Source organism: Columba livia, chromosome 1 (genome assembly GCF_036013475.1).
Source record: "Columba livia isolate bColLiv1 breed racing homer chromosome 1, bColLiv1.pat.W.v2, whole genome shotgun sequence".
In the NCBI taxonomy this organism is placed as follows: Eukaryota; Metazoa; Chordata; class Aves; order Columbiformes; family Columbidae; genus Columba; species Columba livia.
Genome location: NC_088602.1, coordinates 106,815,852 through 106,841,672, shown reverse-complemented (window position 1 = coordinate 106,841,672; position 25,821 = coordinate 106,815,852). Strand labels below are relative to the sequence as shown.

Here is a 25,821-nt window from a genome sequence, read left to right as displayed (position 1 = left end):
TTCCAGATGCAATATTTTTATATCCATATTAGCTATTTACAAAAAATAGGCTATATACCTTACTTCTATAAAATGTTTCTGTTTCCTCAAAGTAAAATATACTGGCAAAAATATTTTTTGTTGATACAAATGCTATGTATAGCTCTTGTTTCCAGTATTAAAAAAAAAAAAAAAAAATTAAAGAATCATAAATGAACTTATAGTGCTGGAATTTTGGCCAAAACTAAACCAGCAGGAATGGTCAGGAATGTGTGTCATTTAGGTTGGACTCATTGATCAATCTTTTTAATTAGCATTCTCTCTGTAGAGGGTATCTAATGTAATTTATTTTGTATGGGCTTTTTATTCCTCCATGTCGTTTTTGGTATTGCAAAATATTGGCTTCCTTCTCTGGCCCTTGTCACTTGGGAATAATCTGGTGATTAACATTCACATTTGGAATTCACACTGCTTGAGGCAAGATCATATCCCTGAATGTTACTGGATCTGCATCACCCCTCAAGGATAAAAAACTGCAAGATTTCCTTCATGAAAATAAAACGGCACCTACCTAGAAGATGATTTTCCCAAACTCGACCAGTCTCCTGCATCTGTCTTAACCAAGTCTTCTTAAAAAAAACCCTACTTCCTAGCTTTGGGGAGTTTTTTGGAGAACAACAGCCATAATCCCTGATGAAGGTCTATATGTTAGGATCTGGTTTCTCAGTATTTCCATGCTTGTTTGACATTATTGCTGACGATGATCATTCTTTGCTTTCAACCCGTATTTAAGGGGTTACATGTATAGTTCTTCTAGAGAGCACACAGAAATATCTTATGCCATACTCTTTTCCCCGTAGTATGCATGCACTTTTCCCCATGAAGAGGTTTCAAAAACCTCTTTGGTCAACCTAGTCTCCAAATAATTTTTAATTAAAATTGTGTCTCTTGTGCATTCTTCTCAATATTTGCCAACACCATCTAGAATTAGCCAACAAAAGAAATGTTAATTCCAGGTCAAAGAATTGTTTAATTAGAGTGGAAAAACAATGAGTGTTTTGTCCTGCCCTGCCTCATTGCTGTTCACCTCTTCCCAGCAGTGTCTTTTGAAGACAAGCCTGGACAACATAATTTTTGTAATTCTTTTCTTGTTCCTCAAAGGACAGATTTGCTTGCTCTCGTGAGGTTTGATCCATTACAGCCACTAAATTCATTGCCTATGCAGTGTCTAGAGCTCAGTCCAGCAACAGCCTGAGGAGTTTCTTTGTGTTTCGGAGATTGCTTCAGCAGCAAGGTTTGGAATTTAGATCCATGTCTGGCGGCTGTCAGGGACAGCAGGAAGTTTGTTGTAACAAAGAGGGAGAGAGATTAGTGATCCATTCTGAATGTAGACACAACTTCAGGTTCAGGATGGTAACTTGTTAGTGGCCATTAGGTGTTTGTCAAGAGGCAGTCACGCTTTGAAATTACACTGTATTGAACTGTGTGTCTTTTGAAACCTTTGAATACAGTAGCTGCCTCAGCCATTTTGCTATTTTGGCTCATGGACAAGAGGTCTGATCAGATGTTCTGATATCAGCCTTCAGCTGGATGAGTTGTTTGCTTTGGGTATCATTTGACTTGGATGCCTCTGACTTTCTGAGTTGTGTGGCATCCAGGATTTCTGTCTTTTATGTTCTTCACTCAGTAGTCCAACAGACTTATTTTTTTCTCTCAGTTCCCCTGAATCAAAGGTCTTAAGCTAAGGTAAGAGAGTACGTGATTTTGAAGCCATCTTGGCACAGCTGTGGCAGTTTTGGTATTGGAAAGTTCTCTGCTTCTTGCCACACCAAACCCATTCTTTCTTTGGGAGTCCTTGCTATCCATATCTCTCCATCCCATGGTAAGCTTGCCAGTTGTACTAATTATCCTTTCTGACTCATCAGGAGAGCCTCAATTAACAGAAGAAAGTGTGTTTATGTGACTTGAGTGGACCAGTTCTCTGTCTCATGTGCCTTTGCAACTACTTTCTGCTTGTCTTTGTTTGATGTCCTTGAATTGTTTATTGAACCTAAAGAAATCCAATCTGCTCTTAACTAAGATATACTTAGCAGCACTTTTGGTTTCCAGTGTGTCTTAGTCTCTGTTTTTGAAATTTCTCAAAGGGTGAGTTAAATTTTTCCCTTCCCAAGGGATGTTTGTATTGAGTAGGAGTTGAACTCCTGCTTTCACATATCTCTCTGGAGACAGTATTTCTTAGGGCTATAACTTTTTCCCAGGTTGGTAGGGAAAATTGAGGCCATTGTGGCTGGCCTCAACTTGCGTCAGAGTTGTTCTTTGGGGACAGAGTGACTGTTGTTGATACTGTGCAAGCGTATTTTTAAGGTGATTTTCCAGTTCTGCCTTAATTTACTTAAACTTCTTCCTTCTGGTGATAAGATGCTGGTTTTCTAGGAGTGAAACCTTCTAGTAGGAAAGGCGTCTCTCTTCCAGTTGTCACAGAACTAAGGCTTTCAAACAGTCCCTGGGGCTGGCAGTCTGAGACTGCTGTTTAATTTGAAGGACTGCATTAAGACTTAGGAGACCACCCAGATGGAGCATCCCTATACTGACAGTGCACTCTAAAGCTACCTCAATGTTCTCTGAGGTGTCTCTCCTACACATTTGACATGCAGTCAGCTGAAGCTTCAGGTACAACTTCAAAGAAGTTACAAAGTGTTTCAAGGTCATGTGGTGCTTGGCCACTGCAATTTCCCAGTCACCAGGTTTTTAAGCTGCACTAAGTTACATCTTGGTGTCACTTAAGGTATCATCTGAAGCCAGAAGAAGCTACTTCTGTAGTGGCTAGTGGGTGTTAAGATGTGGAACGCACATCTCAGCCTTTGCTTTCTCAGAGTGACGCTGGAATTCTGCTCTCTATCCACCCCACTCATATACACCATGAGCTCAGCTTCAGGACAGGAGGATCTTCTGCAGTTACTGCAGGAGAAGAATTTTCTGGCCTTCAGAGAAAGTGCACATGTGCACCCACAGTATGAATGTATACATGTGGACTGCATATGTTGAAATAGTCTGGTAACTATAATCTCTTTTTATATGTTTTTCTTTGAAAAGGACTTAAGTTACACAGTGTGGTCTTTATGACTACAGATGTTCAGTTGCCTCTGAAAATGTGTATCTTAGATCTACTCTTACTGAAATCATGCTAATTGTATTTTGTGGAGTGACTGTACTATGATAGCGACCATGTTTAAGAAAGATTTAATGGCTGTACTCTTTTGAAAACAAAGACCCAACAAAACCATATTTAGATTGGTTATTCATGCTATGAAGAGCTATCATTTCAGATCTGATTTTTCTGCAAGAATATAACCTAAAATTCGTAATGTTACAATCCTGGAATGACTGTCCATGTTTTGTGTATCTTTATATTTTCATTTCAGTAAGTCTCAGCAGTTTTGTACCACGACAAAATTTTCTAAGCATCGATCTGCCTGTGGTGATAGAGACATTTTGCAAGTATCCTTTGAAGTGTGTTTGTTCTTTCAAGACAAGGAGGGAACTGTTTAGAATTTGGTGACCCAGCAAAATTTCAGTTGGATATCATTGTACACAGGCTGCTCTAAAACATTTCTGTAGTGTTTTGACATCTTTATCCCATCTCTGCATTGATTATTGTCCTTGTGCCAAGCTTGAAATGAAATCTCTCACTTTCTTGTGCTTAGCAGGATATTTTTGGTCAGTGCTTTTTTTAACTCTTTCTTGATAGTGAATCTTAACAGCTCTGATGAGGAAGTCCAAGTAATCCTGAATTTACAGCAGGACAAATGAGATGTTATTGCTAGCTTTGTTATGTCAGAGTTTCAGAATTTTTGAGTCGTTATACTGAAATAAATAAAAGGGTATGGCTGTTGGTTGTTTTTTTTTTTCTTCAACAGAAACCTTAGCCTATTCAAAAAGCAGGATGAAAATTCAGTTAAAGCAGGCTTATTAATGAATGAGATGATATATATACGCATACATGACGGTTAGCAGGCTTGAATATGGCTAATTTAAGAACCCTTAGCCTTAGAAACCGAAATGTTCATACGTGGCTATAGAGCAGCACAGTTCAGTGTAGTCCATAAAGCTAAAGATGCTACGTAAGCTCCCCTTTTCTGGCATCACACCAAGGTTCATGCTGACCCAGATGCTTTCTGAGTCATATATCTTCTTGTCTGGCCATTGTAGGATGGAGGTAGGTATTAATGTTAGCAAGCTATTACCAACAATTAAAAAGATCTACCCATGCCTCATTCTCACATGCACATGCACGTACAGAAATCTACTCAACATTTCTGCCTAACAGGTATGTAGGAGAGAGAGGCCAGATTTCCAATCATATTCTAGCCATTTAGTTACTCTAGCAAGGGAGTGTTTTGGAAAATATTCCTAATAATTATTTCATACTTAGGTCATAGGTCTAGAATACTTTCTTACTTCAGGCATGGTGTCAGAGCTATAACCTTGCTCCAAAACCACACAAAGCAAGGGGGGAAAATGGGCAATATTAAATGTGGTTTTGCTGTCTCCTGCTTTCATCCAAGTTGTGAAGAGTGCAGGTTGTTAACATATCCAAACCTAGTGCTTAAAACCAAATTAAATCCATAAAGGAAGGTCTCTGAAATTATATGTTATGGTGTAAAACTCATTGCACTCATATAAACAGCTAAAAAAATAACCCTCATATGTTTCTCTTTGCATACTAGAAGTAAAAAAATATGGTTTGTATTATTTTTTTTTTACATTTTCTTGGATGTCATTCATGAGCCTTAACTAATGTCAACCAGGTACCTAATTTCACTGTCAGGAGCACTGGCAGTTATCAATGCTGTACCCTGCTTTGCTTTGGATGGTCAGTGGATATTAAATTCATTCCTGGAAGCCACTCTGAGCTCCCTGATTGTAGAAAAACAAAACAGAGAGCTTGTTGGCTTTTTAATTTTGCTTGCTGGTAGTGCACTTTTGGCTGCCAATGTTGCACTGGGACTTTGGATGGTGACAGCACGATAGAACATTGGATACACTTCCATCAGTTCTCAAAGTACACAGAAATAGTAAATCCATTGCCTTTTAAACCTTGTTCGGTACTGAGATTAAAAACAATTCCCTTAAAGTGACACTGAAAGAATAATCACTGGTGATATCTGTTTTAATTGAAATGTGTACAATGTTGTGGCTTTGGTCATGGGAAATATAATGGAAAGAAGTAGGAACCTTTTTATATACTTTTCAAGCACTGTATTAATTTTGAGAAATGTGCATTGTAAAGCTTCACAGGAGAAATCCTAAGACTTCATGAATTCAGATCTCAAAATAAGGGAATTATTTGACCTCAAACATTTGTAAAGTGGGAGGAAAAAACACTAAGGTTTTATTTTATAATTTGAATAACTGTCAGAAAATCTGTGTGGGCTCTGATCGTTTCTTAGTCACCATAGTCTTGAGTGTCCTGCTCTGTTTTTTTAATCTGGTGTCCTACCAAACTGGACTTTAAGAGGCCCTAAAGTCTGATCTCCAATCGTGAAAAGCTAAGTAAATTATTACCCTGTGTTAATGAGGAGAGAGAGGCCACATGCATTAGTATCTTTCCTTTTCAGCTGGCCAAAATGACTGGAAGCGTGTTGTCCTCACGATGGAGATGAGAAGTGCCCTTGTTTGTTAAGAATGAGGCAGGTGGGAGGATGACAAAGGCCACATGTCTGTGTTTTTTACGCATTCAGTTGTATATTATCATACGCAGCTGAAAGTTTTTTAAAGGCAATATTTGTCAGCAATAGCTACAAAATAAATGAAATTTAGTTTCTGAGTGCTGAAGTATGCTGTGCACAATTGTTCCGAAGTGATAAGTAATGTTTGTATTGTTTTACTCAGAAAATAATACTGTATTATACCTGTTTACAGTTAAAAGTGAAACCTGTTGTTTTTATGGTGTCTATCTTCTGATGCTATGCATGTAATATGTACAGTAACTCCCTGATGTTTTTCTGTCTTTCAAAGGGTTGTTTTCCTTTGCTAGGATTCATGCTGTTCAAAGATAGCTAACAAAAACGTTTAGCTGAAGCCGGTCTTGGATCAGAATTGTTTAGAGGAAGAATATGATTGTGAATTGAACTATTTAAACAATTGGCTTTGCTTTCTGAAATGAATATGGACCATATCCTTGTTCATAAATGAACAGCGGAAGAACAGTCAGTGTTTTGCTTACTAAAGTATGTCTGACGTACTTTGAAGTTCTTCAAGTCTGTAATGTTTTGTACCCCATAGGATTATCTCTTGTCTGTTATGTTATCCTGTGATATATTGCCTAGTTTATATAAATCAGGTTCTGTCAGAGCCTTGACTCGGTATCATCTGGTATTAAAAAAAAAGAAAAAAATGCTCTAGATTGGTAGCCTAAATATTTGAAATATGAAAATTTTTGAAAACTGTCCTGCAACTTCTGTCTGGTACAGTGCTCCGCATAGGAGCTGCTGCAGCTCAGAGTTCATTTACAGAAATGGTCTTTTCATCAGGAACTGCAGTGGAAACTAAGCTCACAGAGACTGGCCTGCAGGGACTAATGAAGCATTCATGCTTAGCTAGCTAGCATAGATTCTCTTGGCACTGGAGGTAAAAGCCTGGGTAATTTTAAAAGTGGGGTTGGGCCCAATTCCTGGAGCTACTGCATGTATTCACAACTATGTTTGCATTTGCTCGCTGATGTGTTACTGTTGCTCAGTAGCCTTCACACTTGCTGAAGATTTATTCTTAAAGTGATGCAAGCAGTAATGAGAGAACATGTTTGTGTATTTGTTGTTGTGTTATTAATAGTTTACTTACCTCTTCGGTGCTGTCACAGGCTGGGTTGGCCTCCTGAAGTTCACCTCTGCGGGGTGGCAGACCTGTGCCTCTCATTTTAAATCATTTCAACCCAGGCACGTTGGAACAGATCTTAGAGTCAATCCCGTGTCCCCTTTGGGGCTGTTAAGAGCCACAGAAAATGCTAGAAAGGAAAACCAAACTATCAGAAACTGCCAGTGGGCTTCTCCCAGTAACACCTTGAAGGTCGAACTTATCATCCTTCCTGGTAAGGTACAGAGGTTTCAGGGCAGCCATGCTGATGAACACCTCTGCCATCCCTCTGTGGACAGGAGGGGTAGGAGCAGCCTGATCCTTGCACAAAGCCTGACTCTCAGGCCATGCTCCAGAAGCCTGCTCGCTCACCTAACCGGCTGCTTACTAATGTCAGCTTTGTGCCACTTACTAAAGTGGCTCTGTGCCACTTTCCTCTGTGTCTTGTCCAATCTACAGTGCACAAAATTAATTTGCACTTAGGAGTTTTAATGCAATTTAGTAAGACTGGGTATTTCCTTTTCAAAATAGCTACTATTTACATATCAGAGTTGCAGTGCTGTCTTATTATGTAAAGCAACAACAAAGGCATCTGTGGTGATTTCAAAAACATTTTGCGAAAAACATTTCAAGTTTGATACTTCATTGCTTGGGAACGTCTTTTAGCATAGTATACCTCTTGGAGATGTAGGAAAGATTTTAAAAAAGCAGAGTTTCTGAATTAACATACACAAGTTACATCTGCAATAATGAGGCTGGCAGGTTGTTCCTGGTTATTTAATGCGCTACCAAAACATGATGTTTTATCAAAAGAAACTAAATCCTGTTTATTTTAATTTACACAATCACTGAAAGCCACAGTTAGGCTAGGTAGAACTTCAATCTGTGTTTGACGTCATAATCAAAAAGAGGGGGGAGAAGACACTGGTCATGGTTTTAGCAAAACAGACACACCAGTACACGGTAAAGACCCTGGTTATCTCATATGGGAGAGGTAGCACTAGAAGTGTTTACAAAGAATTCATGGGTCCATTTCCATGTGCTGGAATTCTGGTGAATAAGAGTCAATGTCAATGTAGGTATGTATGAGTGCTTTGAATCAAGTCTTTAAGCAAACTAGGTATGAATGGTGACACAGCACATCTTAGATTACCTGCAGACAAAGGTAACAGGTTGGACCACTCTCTGAAGAAACACTTGTGCAGTGGATTCATTTCATTCTCCTGTGATCCTAACATATGGCTTATACGATAAGCAAGTGCCATATATACAGTTATTGGGCGAGGTTTTGCTGGCTTTTTGTTGTTTATTTAGCAAGAGGGGATGCAGAAGGACACAGTGGTTTTTTGTGTGTTGGATTTTTACTCTGGAGTATTTGTGATGTTTCTTATATTTCTGTTTTTTTCTAAAAATTGAAAAGAAGATTTTCCTTAAAATGAAATCTTTCCACTTCTCATTCTAATTAGCCCCGCAGAATGTAACGTATTCTTTAATACAGAATCCATCAATATATTTGTAGGGCATATTGATGAGTATAAAACAGAGCACTCTTAAAGATTGGATGTATACTACTATTTATGTATATACTATGCATTTTAAAATCTGTATCAGATGGAAAAAAGTAATGTCTAACATTGAGAAGTGTTATATGTAGCTTTTACTTGCACGTTGCTGGAAGATTTCCATAATTAGTCATTGTTCTGATTTGGTTTTTTAATGAGCATTTTTTCTATATCAGCAAAGACTTCCATAGCATGTTTTGATAATACCTGATATGCCATGAAAATGGGTATCTTCTCAGCATGTGAGAAGTTACACACTCTTTATTGACTTAGGGAATTAAAATAAGATGGCTTCCATACAAGTTAAATGAAAGAGACTGCACTAGAAAAAGTATAGACAAACTTGCAGATCAGCCAAATTTATGAGCCACAATGAAAAATCTGTTAATTCATCCTTTTATTCAGAATGAAACAAGCAACTGTATTGACAGTTTTCAGTGATAAGGATTCTGTGTGTATACAGGCATACAGACATATAATAGATACACAAAGAGTCACAGTCTGTATTGCTGCTTTTTCCAGGATAACTTGCAGCAGTCCTCCATACTCTGCAATGCAGGCTTTTTTTTCTTTCTCTCTATGAGTTCCATGGCTTTCTCTGGATTTTAAAATTGCAGCTATGTTTTCCTCACATAACTGATCGAAATTCTTTATTGACAGAAGACAAATGATGGACATAATGAAACCACAGCTGCATGAGTTTTGTTCAGCTGATGTTTAAAACGTTTCATGCTTTCTGTGAGGCCTCAGCTACGAGCATGGTAAACACAGATTTTTGGGGCAACTAAAAGAGGTCAACCTTGAAATCCATCACTCTCTAAGTGCTGCTATTTGTGCTGTTCTGAACAATAAATGGGATGAGTGAGACTGCGTAGGGTATACTGGAAAAATAATGTGTCCAGGACAGACCTTCCCATGGCAGTCAGGATGTTTCAGCTGTCTTGAAATAAGGATATATTTATGTTCAGTTTAGAACATCAACAATCCAAGCTTTCTAATAATTTCCTATACATTTTACATGATGGCAAAGGGTGACCTGTAACAAATAAGTTTTAAAATAAATTCTGTATATCTTCTATCTGAAAGATCTGGATTTGTATCTGGATATCATTTATGACAGATGAGGAAGGGTTATAAAGATTTATGTAGCCTAGTCTGTATTTAATTATTTTTAAAAGGTGTGAGTTAATCTCTATAAATAGTTATTTGTAAAATATGCATTCTATATGCCTGCATTCACACCAGTTCCCACAACCAGTCTTGCCTCAACTTTTTTCTTGTGACTTTGTGAGTAAGGAAGCTGAATCTAACTCAGGTAAGATCCATTATTAGTGGTTATTTTATACCCCTTTTATCCTGAACTTCATGTAACACTACATAGATTAGTCATTTAAGTGGCTGGGTTATCTGAGGTACATATCCTGTACTAAAGCAGCATTTGGGAAGCACTGTACTTGGGGCTGCCAGAATATGGCAGCTCTGTGACTGTTTCTTGTTCCTCGGACTCATCCACTACATCATGTGAAGAGCAGATGGCAGCGACTAAAGGCGGCGAAGAACCTCAGTTTACGGCAGCTGCATGAAACCTTCCCACCGCTGAGCCCGTGTGAAAGGACAGGAACAAAGAGCAGGATATGACGCTGCAGTTCCATTCGTTCCATTTACATTGGCATGAAACGTGAAAAGAACTTGTAATTAACATTTCAGAGCATGCAGATATGTTTTCCAGCCTTTCACTGAATCATTCAGTGACTGGTCATCACATTTTTTTTTTTAAAACACTTTGTCATTCCATGTGATGAATAAGTGATATGGGCAGTTGTAGCTTATTTAGTAAAATGGACTTGGATATTTCTCACGTCCAGATGTTCATCCTGGGTTGTTTTTTGCAGCATCATAGTATAATTGACCATGACTATGGCCATGACTAGAGAAGTCTAGTTTCTTCCTTCCCAAGCTGTTTGTTGATATTTTAAATTCCTCTTTTCCTTACATAACTTTGCTTTTAGATTTCTTATGCTCCAGTGATCTTATCTGAAGCCTATCAATGGAATATGTATTGTTTTGAAATTCACTGTGGGTTTTTTTCCTCTACATAGCCTTATTTTTCACACTGACTCACAGCTGTGGAATGTTAAATTTCTAGACCCTTTGTTCCCACTATGCATTGTTCTTGATCATGTTGTTTTTTTTGTTTTTTTTTAAAAAAAGAAGCTTCATTTTGAAAATGTCAGCTAACAAATACATGGAACACTTTGAATAATGCATTGTGTTTTTGTTTTGCTTTTTTTCTCTATTTAATCAACCAAACAATAAGTATTGTTTTCTATGTATGATAAATGTATCCTGCAAATAAACTCATTGTTTGATTGTTAATGGGCTTAAATCTGTTTTTAAAAATAAGGTAAGTGACATAATTCCTTATTTGTGGCAATTACCATATTCTCTTATGTATTCTCATACTTTTCACATGTATTTATATTCCCCTTTGGGGTACTGACAAGGTACCACTATCATATTCAGTATCTGACAACCTCCTAAAATTCATAGTAACTATCATTTATGTTCCCTTATTTACCAGCTTATCACACTAGTATTTTGAGTTACAATAGAAGTACATCCAGACAGACACCTACACATTGTTCTGGAGTAAAGCTAGCTTCATTTTAATGTGACTGAGGTACATACTGGCTGCCCTGTAGGAGCAAATGCTTTTCTCTTGGCTAAGTTCCTGTGTAATTCTTCTCCTATGGAGTTCTGGACTTCCATTAATTTGGTTTGTAGTGAAATATTTGACATGGGATGCCATAGTCAAAGCAAGGGCAACCACCTCTCTAGGTGTTAAGGTCAGACCTATGTGAAGAACTTAAAAAGTCGGATCTTTGAATGACATTAAGGTGATGTTCTATATCACAATCTTTGATTGGTATATCCAACCCAGCCCAGGGCTGGACACATGTCCTGGCTGGTTCTGAACAAGCTCCCTTCAGATGCTCTCTGGGGCTGCGTTAGTATGGAGTAACCAGGTTGTTCAGCTTTGTTTGTGAATGAGGCTTTATTGCCCTGTTTCTTGAGCAAGCTCATCTAGATTTAGCCAGGTTATTTGTACTGAGAACTAAATTGTCCTTTGTTGCTTATTGGACAAGCTGTTACTTTATACAAGCAGAACTGTTTCAGCAAACGGGGCTTTGTTCTCCGATAAAAGATTACCATGAGAAATAAGCACAGTGCACGGATTGCACACGTTGGTAGGCTTTCCTAGATAGGTTGCTATGCAATTTTGTGAATACATGCATGAGGAGATGGCTTTTTTCCCTCTCTTTTTCTTACCTATGTTAAAGGTAGAGAGAAAAGTTTATTTTTCTGAGGCATTTCAGCTTCTAGGAGGTCCTGAGGTTTTGAAGATGTTATCCCTTATTTTCATTATGTATGTTTTGTAGTCTAGAATGTAATTAGTGATGTCTTAATGTCATCTTGAGGAATGTTGCCATAATCACTAACATAATTTTCAGGATAAGATTTTAAAATAAATACTGTATTTATGAGTCTTATTGCTGGTAACTTTTTATAAAGAAGGCTTAATATAATTCTTCCTCTGATCATTGCAGTTTGAATCACCAAAGCAGAAGCATTCCTAAACATTTTTAGTAGATCTGTATGCATTGAACTCACTTAAATATTTTTAAATCTTTTTATGAGCTTTTGATGTGAAGTACCCAATGAAATACAATTCAAGGTTTGATTCTAATCTGTGGTGGTAAGCTGGGAGAATCCACAGCATTCATGAGGTTTAAGCAGCAGTCACCCAGACTTCTACATTTTTCCCCTTTTTCTACCTCAGAGAGATGTGGTCTGGTGTTTACTTTGATGCTTTTAAGGCTCCAGCGTTGTTGAAAGAGATTTGGATGTTCTTACCAATTACGTGTCTCACTCTCCACATTTCTGATTAATTCCACCTCCTTTTAGTTCTTTGCAAATAAAGTAGTGGCTGAATACTATGTAACCACCACTTCTGACAGTCCTCAAAAAACATATGGTTTACATCCATTTTCATTTCCCCTGAAAGGAATCTTTCAAACCCAAAAGAAATACTTTTCTCTTTTTCTTTTTTTGTTGAATGTCATCTTTTTTCTTGCTATTGTATTATGAGAGTCCCTGCATCTTTTTCCCTTTCACAGCTCTGTGAAGATCTCTATTAATATATTACCAGATTGTTTTAAAAGTTGTAAATTCCTCTAGGCCTACTGAATTTGATTCAGTTACCCACATAGGTATGTGGTGTGTTCTGGGATATCCTAAGGTGTTCTTAGGTTAATAATCTGACTTGGAACAACGTATTGAAACTCATCCCCCACTTGTTTCCTTTTGTCTCCTGTTGGTTTAGGTCTCACAGTTTCAAAGACCTACGCATGGGCTTGGCAGATGGGGTTGGGGCCCAGTGGGAGATCAAAGACATTCTGGACCAGCAGCTGGGTACTAGGGGGGGTACCTCAGGGCATTTTGTATCACACCAGGTGCTTATATGTGGGCAACAAATGAAGCCAGCCCGACTCCTTTTCTTTCCTTGAATTTATTTTCAACTCATGAATTAAGGTGGAATATGAAGCTTTTTGAGTGAGTTTTATTTGACATAAAAATACAGGGTGTTTCAAAAAGACCCAATTGGGTCCATCTTTTTGAAACGCGCAGTACATCTAAGCTTTTCTGTTTGTGCATAATAGTGCTGTACAGGCTGTTTTATAAAAGTTAGGCTAGCAGAACAGATACATTCTCCTCCTGCTCTGGACCTTAGGTCTGGAAGCAGTAGAAATGAGTACTGCTTCCTTATCCACAGCAAGAAAAAGGAATGCTTATTTTATAAGCAAAATACCATCTGTCTCCAGCTGTGGAGCGGTGGCAGCAGCAGTGTACAGGTTGACGGGAAGCGATGAAGAGGCACCAAGCAGGTGGAGACAAGGCTGAGTGAGGGGGCTGTGATCATCTAGGACAAATGCCACAATTGTGCTCATAAGTCTTTTCCTTGCAGGAGAAAAGAAGGGGTGAGACTTGAAGTTAGGAATGGGATAAAATGGGTGGTTTGTTCATTTACAGGATCTTTAGATCAGAAAGAGAGCATGTAGACTTTACAAGCGGAGATATAAGTGCTGTTTAGAAACTCCACAATAAGCATTTTTACTACCCTTTTTTTTCACTTGAACATTTATAGAGCTGCCCTGCAAATAAAATTAACAAACTTCCATTTTGTTTATAGAAACATCGTATGTGGTGACATCAGAGAGGCAGTAAAAGCCTGTCCTTCCATATAGCAGTTCAGGGCGTTTAGACCTCAGAGTCATGTTCCTCTCCCTGTTTAAGGATCGGGCCTCATCTTAGTTTCAGTTAGTCTGGATGCAAAGTCAGAACTTTTCTCCTGGTTCCACATTCCCTCTTCAGCGTGAGTTGACCTCAGAGATGTAATTATTAAGAAAAATTAATCAATCAGTTTTTATAGTGTTTTGCCCCTTGGCTTTGTTTTCATTCCCGCAGCTATTTGAATAACTAGCAGAAACCAGGCCAAACCACTTGTATCTCTATCATCGCTGCAAAATCAACAAAGCCAGATTATGAACATGCATTATAAACCACAAATTCCTCGGTACTTACCACTGGTTAGTTATACCAACAAACTTTTTTTTTCACTGCAACTGTTTACCGCTCATAATTAGATGACTGAATTTATTCCCTGGAAATGTTCTGTGAGGCTCAACACTCAACAAGCTGCAGTGCTGAAGGAAAGAAAACCAGGCAAAACAAAACTTGTATGCTTTCTACAACTAGACAAAATTCACTGTTTCATTATTGGACTGGTACAGATAAGTTATTAGTCATATATGAAGGCCCTGGCTATTTTTCAGCGTTTATCTTCAGAGTTACTCGTAGGAAGAGCATTTCAGGAGTTAACCTAACTGCCCTATGCATACCACTTTAACTGCAATTAAATATAACTAAACCAGAAGTTAAAATATTGCTGAAATAGTTGTGAAATATTTAGCATATTATCAAGCGGTATTTTTTCATAAATGTGCAGAAACCTGTTGTTCACTTGAGATTTTACTTGAGAACTGCACAAATTTTTTAACCCTTTATTTTTTATCTTGTCATGAAAAGACCAAAAGCCATTCTGAAGAAAACACTTCAGCTTTCACTTACGAGGTTAGTTAGAAGGGCTTGCTTTTAGCCTGTGCAAATTATGATGTAAACATGAAATTGTATCCTTTAACCGTGTGATATTAAATGTGACACTAAATGTGATAAATCATTCTGTTCTCATATATGTCATTCTCCAGTTTGTTTCCAGTGCTCTGTACTAAGTCAAATGCAGGTGCAATGACATTATTTCCATTAGCCTTTATAGCTGTACGGTGTACCTGGAGACATTAAGGCTGCAGCCAAAGCAGGAGTCCACGTTTGGGGAACTTAGTTCATCATAGTAACAAGGGAAAAAAAATCAAGGTAGTGAATGTAGCTGATTAAGGAGTCATGAAACCAAACTTGTCAAACTCTGATGATAGCAAAAAGAATCTAGAAAATGGAAACGAATGGTCATATAGGTTTAAAAAATAATAATTGTTATTATTAATTACACATAAATAAGTAAATAACTTGAAAAAAGTCCCTCAAATGAAGGCCATCTTCTTGATCAAAAGGGTGCTTTGAAATGCAAAATAAACCTCTTTTCTTCTGCCATGAGTTTGTGTACACACACAGATGCTAATTTGATAAGCACTTGGTTAACTTCCGCTGACCTGAACTACCATCGGTTCAGATAAAAATGGTTGTCAGTAGCTTTAGAAAGCTGTGAAACACACAGGCTGGGCCTGCAGTGAAGGAAACTGAGATGGCATTGTCAGATCCATAAATAAGAACTTGCAATGAAGAAAAGCTGTTCAGCGGCAACATACAGGCCCAGGAAGTGAGACAACCCTGCAGGACAGGTCACCTGCAGCGCTCCACCAGGGCCAGGTGCAGAGAGGGTCCTACAGTCCTAAGGAGGGGACTTAGGCCAATGGAGATCGCTAAGCCCCACAATTAGGACCTTGTTTACCCTGAAGTCTTAGGGCTACAAAGTTGGTGAAGGGTTTGGAGAGGAAGCCATATGAGGAGCGGCTAAAGTCACTTGGTTTGTTCAGCTTGGAGAAGAGGAGACTGAGGGAAGACCTCATGGTGGCTACAGCTTCCTCACAAGAGAAGGAGGAGGAGCAGGCACTGATCTCTTCTCTCTGGTGACCAGTGACAGAACCCGAAGGAATGGCAGGAAGATGTGCCAGGGGAGGTTTAGGTTGGACATGAGGGGAAGGTTCTTCCCCCAGAGGGTGGTGGAGCACTGGAACAGGCTCCCCAGGGAGGTGTCACGGCCCCAAACCTGACAGTGTTCAAGAAGAGACTGGACAACACCCTCAGACACATGGTGTGAACTGTGGGGTTGTCATATGCAGGGACAGGAGTTGGACTCAGTGATCCTTGTGGGTCCCTTCCAACTCAGGACATTCTATGATTAGCTCAGATTTTTACTGAAAATAGCCCTGAAGTCTTCTGCACGTGCCCAGTCCTGCTGCAGCAGCAGAACTCATGCCCAGTGTTCTGGCTGGGGTCTGGCAATGATACACACCATTCCGCTTGTCAAAGAGCTTCAGGTCAGTACTCAGACTCAGTGTGGAAGTTTTAAATCAAGCATCCTCCAAAACACAGCAGAGGTTACTTCTGTCTTTGAAAATGCTGTGTGCACTGGTGGGAGCAGGACACAGCAGATGGGAAACAGTCTGGATACAATCCAATGCCTGTTTACTGAACCCCTGTCCAGACTGTTTATATAATATTATAGGTGAATTTGAGATCTTGGCCAAGACCTACTTATGATCTCCAGGAGAGATCCAAGATGTTTCCAGGAATGTTTTAAATTGTGTCTTTTGGTTGTTGGCAGTTTTTAATCTTTGCTGTATTTGTTTTGGAGCGTACAGAGTTTGGTATCCAGGGCCATTAATATCATGCAGCAGTCTGTGTGGAGACGTTTCCTCTACACACAAACTGTAAGATATGCACAAACTGTAAGAACGAGGTGTCTTCCTGTTGGAGAAGAATGTTAAAGAGATAATGTCAATGTTAAGCTTTGGGGGAAAAAATATTATTTTGAAGAATAAAAGTGCTTTAATGTTTGAATAGCAATTCTGCTTTTCTACAGTATTAGCTGAAATACCTTTTCTATGTTTAAAAATCCATAAAACTAACTCTCTTCACGGCCTACGAAGCATGCAGCTTTAGCCATGAAAGCTTATGAACAAAGGCGCTTTGAAACAGGCTGTCTCTTCTTCAACTGCTCCAAATGTTTGACCTTGATGTATCATTGAGAAGAAACTCTGACAAGCTTGGTGCTGATAAAAACTTGCTGTTCTCCAGCCATAGGGAAAGTTATGTGTCTTAAGAACAACTTAAATTATTAGCCAGTCAGGCATCTGAAATAAGAAATTTCTGCTGGTGCATCTCAGGCTTTGGAATGCAGTCCTATAAAATCTAACACTGCAGTGAGACAAGTAGACCTGATAACAGAAAATCGTAGGTCCAGATTAAACTGAGCTCATGAAGTGATCCTTGAATATGACGTTCACATGAAAAAAAAAGAGCCAAACTATGCAGGAGTAATAAGTCTGTCATAAAAATGAAAATATAAAGGACTCCTTTCTTCCATCCCTTTTCACCACAGACATGATCTGGCTACACTGACATCAGAGGGTAGCATCCCTAGTGGTATATCAAGTGTTAAAGTAATAGTGGAATAAGATGATGTAGCCTGAAGAACAGTGATAGAGCCGGACTGCTGAAATAGGAAGACAGTTTCTCTGCCCCAGTTTCACTCGATAGGAAAAAGCAAGCAGTTTCCCTTGCTATAATTCATGCATTTTGCAAAGACTATTACTTGCACAGTGTAAGACACAGGGCTATTCTTCTTAGCAGATCTTGTAAAAATTATGTAGCAAAAGTTATTGTAAAAGGATGTAGCAAACAAATGGAATCCAAGTTTTCTCTGCTTTAGACTGCAACAAGCTTTCAAGGTTGCTGGTTGACTAAACAGCGTGTTGCCAAGAGGGGAGGAATTCAGGGATTCACCCCCACCTAGCTTGAATCTCTTGCTTCAGGCATTTGGAGAATTATCTTTTCCTCTCTACAGTCAATAAAGAAAGAGATACCACCACAGATAGCCACCTGAGAAGCGATCACGCTGTGGGGCTCCTTCTCACTCAACATACCACAAATGCAGTCTGGCTACAGCCTGCTCCACAGCCATGCTGAACAAGGAATACATTAATAGATAGGATTGCTCAGAACACCTAGCCAAGCAGTATTTAGTGTAACAGGATAAAAGAGTACCCCATAAAAACCATGTAAGTAACTTGAAACCAATAAGTATTACACTGCTTTATTCCTTCTTTCTTTCTTTTGTCCATAGCACATTAATAAATAAAAAGCTTTGCATGCAGAAACACTGATTTGCGGCTGATTACCTTACTCAAAAGGTCTTTATTCATGCCCACCATATTCCTCTAAATAATTATAGAATCATAGAATCATAAAGTTTCGGTTGGAAGAGACCCTCAGGATCACTGAGTCCAACCATAACCTAACTGTAGCACTAAACTGTGTCCCTAAGAACCTCATCTATGCATCTTTTAAACACCGCCAGGGATGGTGACTCAACCACTTCCCTGGGCAGCCTGTTCACTTTCCATGAAGAATTTTTTCCTAATATGCAATATAAACCTCCCCTGGCTCAACTTGAGGCCATTTCCTCTTGTCCTGTCACTTGTTACCTGGGAGAAGAGTCCAACCCCCTCCATGCTACAACCTCCTGTCAGGTAGTTGTAGGCAGCGATCAGGTCTCCCCTCAGCCTCCTTTTCTCCAGGCTGAACAGCCCAGTTCCCTCAGCTGCTCCTCATCAGACTTGTGCTCCAGACCCCTCACCAGCCTCATTGCCCTCCTCTGCACTCTCTCTAGTACGTCAATGTCCTTCTTAAGATGAGGGGCCCAAAACTGAACACAGTATTCAAGGTGGGAACAATGTTTTAGAATAGGTTCTAAAAATTTTAAGTGTTGCTCTGAATCATTGCTAGGCATCTGGCATAATCAATCTCTTCTTATTTTAAAAGTAAAAATTACAATAAAATGAGTCAGAAAAGTAGACATAAGGCTTAAAAACATTGCTGATTAAGACAGCGGTTTAGAAATCAGCCTAGCTAGGACAGGCTTAGAAACAAGCCAAATATGTGCTTAAAGTACAGGGATTCTCAGTTACATGTGTGGCCTCAAATGGCCCCTTTCCACCTTCCACACTGTACATCTCTGCTGTAGTGGTAAATAATTAATCTTTTACCTACAGAATAGCTCACTAAAATTCTCTCTGTGTTTCTGCCAAGACCAAGACTGAGGCTTGGAAAGCCAGTTAGAAATATATCTTCCCTGTCAGAGCTGATTACCAATACTGTATTCATTACCAGTCTGACACTGAATTCACAACCTGTATTTCTTCTACCACCTGCCTTTCGCAGCACCTCCCTCGCCTCCCCATCTTGACTTAACCTTCTCATGAGCAAATCCAGAACCACTTTGCAAAGTTACTAGTATCTGCCTGCCTTTGTTTTGTCAGTAAAAACATGGTTTTTAAATTTAACATGTGATAATTTCTCAGCAAGCCATTCCTATACAGTCAGGAAAAGAAAGGAAGAAGAAGGCATCTGTGTGTTTTACTCTCAGTTTAGCTGAGGACCTAGTTAGCAAATATATTTGTCAACCTTTCTGTTCTTCACACGTCTTTAAAAGAAATGACCATGGTCATGCGATTGAGAAGGACTGTTCACAGAATTATGACTCCCTAATATGTTCAGTTTGCTAGTTGTGGCATCTATTTGAAAGGCTGCATGTCTGGATGGGGATTATTAGCAGCTTATATATACTAGGTTATATACTTTCATAAAACTCATTGCTTAGTGTTTTATCTCCCTTGAGGGCATTAAAGATGTCAGGTTAAAACCTGGATTCATGCTAAAGGATAGTTTGCTTTAGGAAGAAAGAGGTTTTTTACAGTGAAAAGGCATTACATGCATGATATAAAGATGTGGCCAAGATTCTGGAAAGTAACTATTGAACCTCGGTACATTTTTAAGATTCCCATTCTAAAGGGTGTATTTTTCAATGCAAGAGAGCAGAAAAGTCCTTCAAAAAGAGCTGACTTGCACATCAGAAACATTGCTGACTACACATTAACATTTATGTTTGTATCTGTGAATGTTCGTGATCTACTTCTCATTGAAAAAAAAAAGGAAAATGTTGGAAAAAACTGAAAACAGTTGCCAGTAAGGGCACTGACCATATTGTTACATGCAATCACATCAGCTTCCTGGTCAGCTGAAATAATAGCAGCCTGTTTTAGTGCCCTTGAAATAGTTTCTACTGTTTGACAGCACTTCACAGTAAAGTCTGCAATACAACTGTCAGGAAAATCAGCAGCACCTTAATTGTGACACTGCGTAGCTATGGAAGATGCTGAGAAAATCTCCACATTTGCCCAGGCTTGGTTTGGCTTCTAGGAGAACCAGGGAGAGGGCAGTCCAAGTCACAGAGTACTTCCACCATTAACAAATCGGAGTAAGTTTTACAAGGTCTGAATTAAAGTCTCAGCTGAGCCACTGTAAAACAGGACCAATGACGTTTTGCTGATCCCTTCTATTGTCAGTATTTGGATAGTAAATTCTCTGTGTAGAAACCTTCTCCTCTGAGTGCAGTGATGTGAGGTTGTAATTCAGCTTGGAGGGAGGGTGTTCCAAGTATTGATAAAAGGATGCTTTGGGGGTAGTGTGCACTGGGAAGACTGGCTTCCAGGAAAGAGATACTAGCTCTTAAATGTGGTCTCTGTCACACAGTCCAAACCCAAACAGCAGTATCCATTTTGAAAACTAATCCAGTCAAAGAGTCAGCAACAGTGCAGGAAGAGCAAGAAAAAGAGGTTGGAAACAGCAGAGAAGTCAGAAACTGATGGAACAAACATCATACAAAGAACTCACAGCAGGAGAGGATGCAAATTCAAACAGAATAAAGTATGGCTTAGGAAAAGAAGAGGAAAGGAAGAAACATCTGAGAACAGACAGTGCTTAATTCAGAACAGGTTGGGTGACTGTGAGAAGACAGAGAAAGTTCCACTGTCTTGTAAATAACAGATAAAGATGCTAAGTTGAATGAAAGGTAATCAGGTGAATTAGGCATCAAAGAGCTATAGACAGAAGCAGGGCTGGAGTAGCACGTGGCAAATGAAACACCAAGCTGATGGAGGGGAACTAATTAGGAGAGCATTAAAGAAGGAGGCCTGAAGTCAGAGAAGAGGTTAAGTGACGATCACATGAAAGAAAGAAGAGAGAATGGAACTGAGAAGACAGGATGTTCAGAGGGGGAATAGGAGAGATGACTGGGGCTTGAAACTGCAGAAGGGTTGTAAGGATTAAGGAAAGGTCATATAGATAGCCATTGCTTCTTCATTCAGAGGTATCTCATCTTTTTTGTCTTTTTATCTCTCTGTCCTGTTAGCCAGCACTTTAGTATTTATGCCACAGTTGCATTACTTGGTTTTAACATTTGTTATTTCAAGCAGCTTGCAGTATGACCTTAGGGGAGGTTTAAGGTTTTATAGCAACCTTTTACCTACCCACCAGCTCCTCTCAAGCAACTTCCAGTTCATTCCTGCTGTGACTGAAGGCTGCACGATAGTATCTTTGCAAAGCCTACAGAAACAGTGTAGGGCCAAAAGCATCTTATTGCTTCTCAGTTTGCACTTTCTTAAAGTCAGCTTAATCCCACGTATTTAGTGCTGTAAGCAAGCAATTTCAGAAAATTAAACAGGAATTTCCCCGTGTGTTTATGACATAGCAGTGGTGATAGATTTTTGTTTGTAGTTAAATATTTCCCTGCGGTGTTTACTGATTAAACATTTGAAGCACACAGAGAAAGTGATTGTGGGCATGACTGAAAGCCAGCTGAAGAGAGAAAATTTCATTGATTCAGCTGGGGTTTAGAACGGATAAAACTAGTACAGAGACTGATTTGCAAATAAACGTGTGCATTTCACTAACACATTGGAAGTGTGAATTCTTGCTTTTATGGACAGGAACCTTTACAAGACATTTAACTACTAAACAGTTTATAAATAGAGCTCTGAACAGTTGTGTTCTACAGAAGGATATACTGTAAATGTGTTACTTGGGGTCACCATTCAGACAGACCGCATATAATCCAGGCAATGAAATATGTCATGCATGATATATGTCATCGGAATAGGACTAGTCTGCCATCTACTATCCCTTAATGTCAGGCTCCATGAATTATTATAGAGGTAGAAGTGAGGCTCACTAAGAGAAGTATGTATAAAGCTACTGCTAGTGACAACATATAATTTGACTAGAAATATCACCCACAAGCAGAAAGCTATGGTCTCTTTCCCATCAAAAATACCATTTTTATTTTGAACAAAAAATATGCAAAAAAACTTTTAAATGTATTTTTAGCTTGATATTATCCATGAATGAGAAAGAAAAACAACAGGAAAAGAAAACTAATAGAAAGTAAAGCCAATTTGTTGTCAAGTGGTCGATAGTCTAAACAGTCCTATATGCGTAGTAATAGTAGACTTGCTTTCTTGTCAATAAATTTAAAGAGTCCTTTTAAGTTTACCCTGCAAAATCATAATCATGTCATCTCATAACTGGAAGGAGGGACCCAAGAGTAGGAACGCTGACAAGAACATACTTCCACGGAGGCTGGATACTTAAAGAGTAAGGTGCTTACTAGTATTTCCTTCAACCATCTTGGCTTCCTCCTGCAAACCTATTGCAGCTCCTCCCAGCATGATCCCACGGAGCTTGTTTCAATACCATTAGAAAGCGCTGCAGCAAATAACTTTTCTGCAGATCAGATAGGCATGAGGCGCTCCGACATCATCGTTCACGTCTGGTTTATAACAGGACAAGCTTTTATCTCTTAGGGCCAGGTCTCTGAATCCAGCTGAATAGTTAGAATGCAGGAGAGTGTGCAGGGAAGCAGAGCTGTACTCTGCTTCTAGGTTCTGCCAGTGCTGGAGCCAGCAAAGGCTCCATGGTAAAGCCTGGCTGCACGGAACTGCCCACAACACGAAGGGCAATCGGTCTCATCTTCCAGGAGAGCCCTGGGCTCCTTGTGTCAGCAGCCCTCAGTGCCACAGTGTAACCCTGTCAGACTGGAATAACATCTGCGGAAAAGATTTCAGAAAGAATGGAGTCAGTCAACTGCATAATTTTGTTCCAAAAAGTCCACATGATGTATTGGCTAAAATCAAGTTTTATGTCTTTGTTTGACATAGTCAAAAGTGGCTGTCAGACAGAAAATGTGTCTTGTCTTTTCCTGAGCCATTTTTATTGCAAAATCTGTTATTCATCACACATTGGTGAAAAAATGAGTTGATACGCTTTCACATTAGCTCTCGCACGAACGGTTCCTAAGCAAACAGTAAAAGTTAAGGGCTGGCAGTTCCGTCTGGTTTCTTGTTATGTGGGACTGTGTTAGTCTGAGTATGTGATGAAGAGAAGTACAACAGTGTATACGTTAAAACAGGAGTCAAGAAGATCATACAATCCTGAAGTTTCACTTCAGCATTCTCAAATATCTTTTTGAATCAATGTCTTTTGGCACTGGCAAGACACCAACTTGAGCTCTTTAGGCACAACGAGACATAGTATTGTGGGCTATGATAGATGTCACCCTTGAAACAGGGCAAAACAGAAAATAAAAAGGAAGAAGTGAGCACTCAGAACAGAGCAGCTTGCTGCTTGAATTAGAGTACAAACTCAATGCCACCATATCACTGCCTAGATCAGAAGAGAAACTTAACCCTGATTTCTAATACCTCACAGGCATGACAATATGTTTTTTCCTTCTTACAACCAAACCCATGCATTGTAATAATTCGAACAAAACACTGAAAGCAGAGAAGCCAGACCCCACTAAATTACCCACCATTTGCTTTAGGTCATAAAAGCAACCTTTCTATCAAGATTTAATTGAAAAATTCAAACGTTTTCACACCAGAAATTCTAAGGAGACTACCTGTTAATGGACATTTTGAAGTTTGCATGTTATGCTAGTAAAGTTGGGATTGGGGATTTAGAGGAAATAAAATAGCTACTTGTTTTTTTCAGGTTTCATACACTCACAGAAGTAAGTCTCTGCATTAATACAATTTATAATTGCATGTTATTGCATGTAATTTGAAGTCCTTAAATTACACAAGCCTGTATGAATAGCCTTCCTTTATGTAGTGGAGCAATCTTACAGCTCTGTTTATCGAAGCAACTGTCATCTCCGTTGCCTATGCTTTGACTTAATTTCACCAAAGGAGCTGTGTCTTTTAATGTTGTCTGGACAGAGGAAATTAACGATGTTTTGATTTCTGTATAAGAAATTATTTTGTTGTGTCTCTTTTGGAACTCTGCATTTCTCTCACCATTTTCAGCCTAAAAGTCAAAATAGAAATGGTAGTCAGAAGCCCTGCCTTTGAAAATCATACTCAGATGGTGCCGGTAGAATGTAGCTGCAGTTTCTATTGGAAATCCTTTTAAGTATTTGGAAATCTTGCCTCCCAAGATTTTCACCTCTCACCCCTTCGAATAAAACCTTCCAGAATTCTGACGCTGGGAAGAAAAAAAAAAAAAAGAAAGTTATTTGAACTCTGCATATGGCAAGTATTCCTATCTGATTAATTTTCTGATTTTCTTGTATTCTAGGATAACATTGCTGGCAATAGTAGTCATTCTGTAAGTGTTGCAGCCAAAAGCTCAAAGCAAACTACTTGTTATCTTTTGAACAACTGCTCGATCATTAATGATAGCTACACATATTGGGTTCATCAGAAGTTCTTTCTGTTCAAAATTAACTTTCAGAGTAATGAAGAAAAACTACAAAAAACCCAAAACACCTAACCTAATGTTTAAATAACTGGAGAATATAATACAGACTCTCTGAGGAATTATACAGCTAATGTACGGCAAGTAACGAAGAACTGTTATGGTCAAATACCTTGTTCACAAAAGAAAATTATAGTTAGCTGTTGAATTTGTATTTTTAAAAATGTCACAGCTGATACAGTTTCTGTCCTCATGGGTTTACAAATGAATAGATAAAGAAAGTACTGTTACCACCACTTTTCAGATAGGTTCTAACATATCCAAGGTAAAATAATCAGTAGCAGTTTAAGAATTAAAACCCTGATCTCCTGACTCTTGACCTACTGCTCTAATTAGAAGACATTTCTTTCTCTTAAAATATCAGCTGAGACATTTCAGTAAAGACTGAGCTAGCACCAGTGAGGACCAAACTCCACAATCAAATACGTGATATTTGACAAACTTTCAGGTTGCAAAGACACATATGTTTTCTGATGTTTAAAACAACAGCCTGTTTTAGGATGAATTTTTTTATGTCAGTTCCAAAAGTAACTTACCTGTAATTAGTGCAAACTATTACTTTATTGCATTCCAGTGAAGTTTTTGTATGAGACTACAAAAGACATTTTACATTCATTTTGTACATTATCATTAGGTGTAGTACTTTTTATATAAGTTTTGGAAGATTAACTGATTTTTGCCTGTTTCTCCAAATTTGGTCTATTTATCGTGGCTCTAATTGTGAAAGTATTTATGTGAGTTATAAATCAATCACTTTGAGGTATATTGTTGTCTCTATCTTTTGATTTAATTACCTTGCATTTAAAAATACAGATTTATAATTAGATGTTACCTGACAACATCTTAGAGAAACTGCCTGTGAATAATCACAGTCCTTCACAAAGACCTTCTAACTTCTTTCTGCAATGCCTTTAATAAACTCAAAAATGGCTTGGCAGCCAATAAAATGAGATGGCCTCCTTAATTGATCAGTACTATCTTACTGTGTTGTTTTTTCCCTTGGAAAACTTATCTCTCTTTCCTAAATGCATGTTGTTTCTAATTTACAATAGAAAATGAAAGCAGAAGTTTGTGCAAAAGTTTTTGCTAAGGAGCAAACTTTTATAGAGTAATCATTATTTTAACTCCCCACATGGCAATTCTTATTCCATGTTGAGAGTGTCTCCGAATAGAAGGAAATTAATTTAATCTGTGCAAAGCACTCCATTGATGTGGGATGCCAGGGCGGAAATCACCTGAACTGTTCATAGTCAACAGGCAGAAGCAGAGCACAATTTATCTGATCTGGTTTAGACTTCTGCAGCAGGGTGAGATGAATCGCATCTGAAAAATGGCTCTCTGCTGGTTGCGAAGGCAGAAAAGACAACCAGATCAAATGCAAACTTCTGGATTGTAGACATTTGAAGTTAGATGAGAT

At 38.7% G+C, this 25,821-nt stretch overlaps 1 protein-coding gene and 1 long non-coding RNA gene across 4 annotated transcripts in view; one reads left to right on the top strand and one right to left on the bottom strand.

Annotated features, from left to right (window-relative positions):
• The window catches only part of MBTPS2 (membrane bound transcription factor peptidase, site 2), a 106,864-nt gene extending 96,095 nt beyond the window's left edge, over positions 1–10,769 (top strand). For all 3 annotated transcript variants that reach the window (XR_010474160.1, XM_065071400.1, XM_065071391.1), the window contains 2 exons: positions 3,402–3,477; positions 4,788–10,769. Coding sequence is in view for 2 of the 3 variants with exons in the window: in XM_065071400.1 (XP_064927472.1) it covers positions 3,402–3,477; positions 4,788–5,010 (299 nt within the window). In the remaining variant the exon portion in view is untranslated. The remainder of the gene's footprint in view (positions 1–3,401; positions 3,478–4,787) is intronic.
• The window catches only part of LOC110359663 (uncharacterized), a 23,125-nt gene continuing 7,879 nt past the window's right edge, over positions 10,576–25,821 (bottom strand). Inside the window, exon 3 of the long non-coding RNA XR_010474210.1 lies at positions 10,576–24,131. This is a non-coding gene — a long non-coding RNA (uncharacterized LOC110359663). The remainder of the gene's footprint in view (positions 24,132–25,821) is intronic.